General features: G+C 38.5%; 1 protein-coding gene across 1 annotated transcript in view; it reads left to right on the top strand.

Moving 5' to 3' along the window:
- Positions 1–3,013, top strand: part of ccdc142 (coiled-coil domain containing 142) — an 11,094-nt gene extending 8,081 nt beyond the window's left edge. Inside the window, exons 6-8 of the mRNA XM_040120182.1 lie at positions 785–885; positions 2,288–2,456; positions 2,642–3,013. Of these exons, the coding sequence (XP_039976116.1) occupies positions 785–885; positions 2,288–2,456; positions 2,642–2,750 (379 nt within the window). The 3' untranslated portion in view covers positions 2,751–3,013. The remainder of the gene's footprint in view (positions 1–784; positions 886–2,287; positions 2,457–2,641) is intronic.
- Positions 3,014–5,290: the final 2,277 nt, after the last annotated feature.

Below are 5,290 nucleotides of genomic sequence, written 5' to 3'. Positions count from 1 at the left end.
TTCTCCCGCTTGAATGCCACCTACTGCCATGTGCTGAAGTCAATTTGCGCGGGTGTATTTGTTTTTGGGTGAATGGTAGGGTCCCCTTAGTTTCATACCAGCCCCAGTCAGCTGCAGTGTTTTGGTGGTTGCATTTGGTCATGAATATTATTGAACCATGTGAAATTTCAGCTACAGCAGTCATTATTCAGCTACTTCAGTGCGCCGCTGCTGAATATATATAAGGGGAAACACTGCTAACCAGTCATAATAAACTTCACTTTAGTGTACTGTAGTTTAAGTTTAATGACACCAGGCCATATAAAACAACTGTGAATATTCAAGTGAAATTTGAACAAACCATTGTAAGAAAGTTTCAAATCAATCACGCCCACATTTTTGTGTGTGTCAAAGCTGTAAAATGTACAACACATTTTTGAGACAGTTGCTTTAGTGGGAATTGGCTTTATATTTAAGCGTACATTGTTGTAGACCTGATCAAACTGTTGCTGCAGTGCAGCATTTTGACTGCCAGCTCTTTGAGTCAGTTAACAAGTCATTCTCAAGTATAAAAATATAAAACAAAAAGCACTAGAAAATCTATGGTGTTTAGAAACTTGTTTCATTTGACTGGTCAACTGCTTAAACTTTGAAAGAGCTGAAACATGCTGACCTTGTCCAATATAGTCCTTGGAAAATTTTGTCTAAAAGCCATGTCTCAAATATGTAAGGGCCAAGGTGAAGGGAACCTACACCTGTGTTGATTTTGGTAAGCAGGCTCAGTAATCCTTCTCTCTGTCTGCAGGATTTTTCAGCAAGTGGACTCAGCAGTGGTGTGTCTGCTCCAGCAGCCGCAGGCCAAACCATATCTGCAGTCCAGAGCCTGGGAGCCTTTCACACGCTGCTGTGAGTATCACACCGGTCTCAGACCAAGAAAGTCATAGAATTAATCTGTATTTAAAGTCTGGAGCTTTAAAATCTGAAGAACACTTTAGAATCATGAATATTTAAAGTTGAAGTTGGCAAATAGTACCTGGTAGGTCAAATGTGACCGACCAACAAATGGATTTGACACCTAATGAAATTACACTTTTTCCCTTGTTGCAGCGCATTGGGACTATCTATTCTGCACCAAGTATCTCCATGAAAACCATTGATGTCATTTTTTTATGCCTGCTGCACAGGCCAGGACTTGTACATGACATTCAATGAAGCTATGGTAAAACCATAAATGAAGTGCAGTTTCCCATTTCTGACACAAATTCTCAACGCAATTGAGGTTTGGACTAAGGATGCAATTAATAGTTATTTTCCTTTTCAATCACTGTGCTATTTATATTCTCAATGAATTGTCTAAAAAATGTCAGAAAATGTTATAATTTCCCACAACCAAAAGGGATATGTCTTGTTAAGTCTGACTGACAGTCAAAAGATATTCAGCTCACAGTGATAAAAAACAGAGAAGAGTTTCAAATGATCACATTCCAGAAGCTGGAACCAGCTATTTTTGGGTACATTTTTGCTAATCAATAATTAAAATAGTTGCTGATAATTTTATGTCAATTAGCTAATCGATTGATTGACCAGTTGTTGCAGCTCTGGTTTGGACTCTCCACTCTTGAACACTCCAGGTCACCATTCATGTGTATTTTTGTTTTGTTTAAGTTTATTGTCTTGCTGGAAATGTCTTTTCTAATGTTGAAGTTATCTTTCAGTCTGCACCAGCTTTTCCTCCAGGATTTCTGTGTTTCTAACTTCACAAGACTTTTAGCTCCCTGCTGACAGCATGACCTTCAGTGTCCACCATGTACAACTGCTGTTGGATCTTTCAAGTGCCAGATTCACTTGTGAATTACTATAAATACGTATATCTATTGACAATTGACTTAAAATCAGTATTTAATGCTGCATTTAATTTGTTACTGTAATCTTTATGTACTACAGTAAAAATAGTTTTTCTTGTTTGTTTCCTCTGAAGTCTGTGAAGGAGGAGAAGGAATACTGCAGTTTTCCCTCTGCTAATATTCATTATTCAAGAAATACAGATACAAAATGAAGAGAAGATGATTTTGCTGTATGCAGTCAGTATAGCCATAAAATATGTTTGTTTTCCAACCCAGTCCCTCTTGTATGATTTTTAATGCACTTTACCAACTCATACATCAAATGGGAGACACCTGGAAGAAGTTCTGTCTTCTTGGTAATTGACAACTTTAATGGAAGCATTAACTCATTGCTTTGAAAAAGAGAGAGTAAAATCTGTGTCACCAGAGGCCAGTAGCAGTAACCTCTGTGTGTAACTTTTCAGGTCCAGCCAACAGCAGCAGAGACATCACTGATGCTGCAGTGGGGAGTAGTATAACCAACCTGAGGTGTATGGAGGGTGAAGACCTGACTCAGTCTGATCCCTCAGTTGTGACCACTGAGCTGCCTCCAGTGGACCCATCCACCCTGGGAGAGCCCTACCTCGCTCTAAGGTACATTTGTACAACTTCCTATCCATATAGGAAGTTGTCCAGGCAGTGATGGTTTAGAATAGGTATTTTGCTTAATGCCTGTTCCTCCCTTTAAAATACCTCATAAGGTTCTAAGTAATGTGTTTTGGGGGGCAAAAGTGGTGATTCAATAGTAACAATTGTGCTGTCTGTTTTTGTGCTACCAGTCTTGCTCTGGGTGCTGCTCAGCAGGAATGGTTGGACCTAAGGATCCACACCAGCGCTCGCCGTTGGAGGCTGCCGGGACTGCAGTGTCTCTCTAAGTCTGAGCACTGAACATACACTCTGCAGATATTTGACACACACACTCACTTAAAAGGAATCTCTCTGGCTTAAAGGATCCAGTGAAAATATAAAAACATTTTATTCTTGTTTTTTGGGTAATGTACTGTATATTTTCGCAAATAAGAACGTGATACATATGGAGGCTATTTTTTATTGATGTAGAACTTATTTAGTAATTAATCACAAAAAAATATTAGTATTCATCAACAAAAATATATGTTTTACTACTTGCCAGAAAACATATTTACATATTCCTGAATAAAATACATTTTTTATTAATATATTTCATCATCATAACTTTGTGATAAAATGTTTGTTCTACACACAAATATTTTTTATGTGTATATGGTGCATTCCATACTATGCTGTAAGGCAATGGATTCAACTGCAATAAAAATAAATTAAATAAATGGTCTGCATAAAATGCACCATGATAACAAACAGTTTTGCAGCCTTTTGTGAAGTGTTGGTCTCTTTAGGTCATTCAGCTAGATTTAGAGGAACTCAAATCTGGGCTGTATGACTGAATTGCACACTGGATACTACAAGCTCCTAAAAATGTAGTAAGGCAGCATTTTGACCAGCAAGGGGCTCCCCAGGAGAAAGGAAAAGAAGGAAGAACAGGTTTTATATACAGACAAAAACTAACAACTTAATTATATGATACAACAAACTCCCATACTTCAAAAATGATTGACAATGGGTTGTCCCATTCTTAGCTGGTTTCATGCTTTGCTGTGTGAATTTGGCCTAAATACAGACTATGGAGGGGGCAGCTGGTATCTGACTCAATCAAAAGATGAGGTGGATGCTCAGGTTCTGTAGCTCAGTGGCACAGAGCAAGTCCAAAAATCTCCAAGGGATGGTGATCTGTACCATTTGGATATACACACTGCACACTGTCGGCCGCCGAACAGATGATTCCAGCTATGATAGCAAGAGGATAGGCTAACCTTTAAATGGAAAAACATAGGGCTCACTTTTCCTTGAACGAATTACAGATGCCCTGATAGAAAACTGGTTATGTTTTAGAAAGACAGTCATAGCTGGTCACTAAAGTCTCTCACCTTAGGTCATGCTCTAACGATCTTTCATGTGTTAAATTACTAATGAAACTGGTTTGATGACTTGTGGCCACAAGGTACTGCTGCTCGACCTGAGCTTGTCAAGTTAAAGATTGAATCAGGGAAACAAGAGCTTTAGTGTCTTCTTTTGAACTATTCATAAAACTCCAGACTACGTCTGCGGGGTTTAATTCAGGGACACCTTGCAAATGTAATGAGGACACCACATCACAAATTCCACTAGGTGGGTTTTTAATAAACTCTCAGACTCAGAGTTCCTCTCTCCTCTCCTGTGTGAGAGAGACTCCCTCAGTTCACCCAATCAGGGCAACTGACCTAAACAACCAGCCTCTGACCGCTGTGGGATCATCAATGATATCAATGTTGTCATCCTTCACTGTACACTGCCATAGATGCTGTGCATTCATATCATGCTCAAGGGCAGAGCCGGATTGGGAAAGAAATACTGGGTCTTTTAACTCACTCACCAAAACCCATCTGGAGATTCACAATCACATATGGCCTGTAACACAATTTACAAGAATCATGTACCTCATCAACAGAGGTTAAATTAACTGATGATTTTTTAGAACAATACATGAAATAGAAACACCTGCACATGAATTATATTTATAGAATTGTTTAATGTTATACTCTAATTGTTACTTAAATAGTTCAATTAAAGATTCTGTGAGGATTTGATGAATGTAGTTTGTCAAGAAAAAGTGTATCATAAACACCTTTTCATATTACACTCCAGAGCTACAACAAAAAAGTAGCTACAGTCTAACTAATGACCATATAACTGAGTCCACAAACTAACAGGTATGAACAAAAATTAAGCTATTTACTGCTGTTCAGTTTGCATTGTATTAAAATTTATTTCTATTTTCACTTTCCTCTCTGTAACTAGAGGTTAGTGGCTATATAGAGTATGAGAGTAGAATGCAAATTCAATGCTTTTCTTCCTTCAATTGATCTTTCTTTAATAAAGTCATGTAAGTCTGAGCTGATCACACAGACTCAAAGTACTTTAATTAGCATATTAGAGTTTTTGATGAAACCAGATCAGAAAACAAAGCTACATCATTATCATGCTAAATAAACTCAGACCGGCCAAATGCTGTCTTCTGCCTACTGCTGCTATAAACGGACGTGTTTTACTGGCCTCTCTGGGAGCTGGTGTTTGTACTGGACTCTCCAGGAGCTGGTGTTTGTACCGGACTCATTGGGAGCTGATGTTTGTACTGGACTCACTGTGAGCTGTGGTCCAAACCCAGTCTGCTGCTCTGCTGATGCACAATTGTTTGAAGCCTTTGGATTTCCTGAATTGTAACGTCTTTTCTCTGAACTTTTCAGCTACAGCTTTAGGTATTTCCTTTTTTACTTTGTTATTCATGTAAAGCAAGTCAGCAACAGTCCACTGCTGGCTCAGTGTATAACACATGATAACGATACCAACAAAAC

Source organism: Xiphias gladius, chromosome 23, assembly GCF_016859285.1.
Source record: "Xiphias gladius isolate SHS-SW01 ecotype Sanya breed wild chromosome 23, ASM1685928v1, whole genome shotgun sequence".
Lineage (NCBI taxonomy): Eukaryota > Metazoa > Chordata > Actinopteri > Istiophoriformes > Xiphiidae > Xiphias > Xiphias gladius.
Note: the sequence above shows the minus strand (reverse complement) of the source record. Positions and strands in the feature narration are given on the sequence as shown.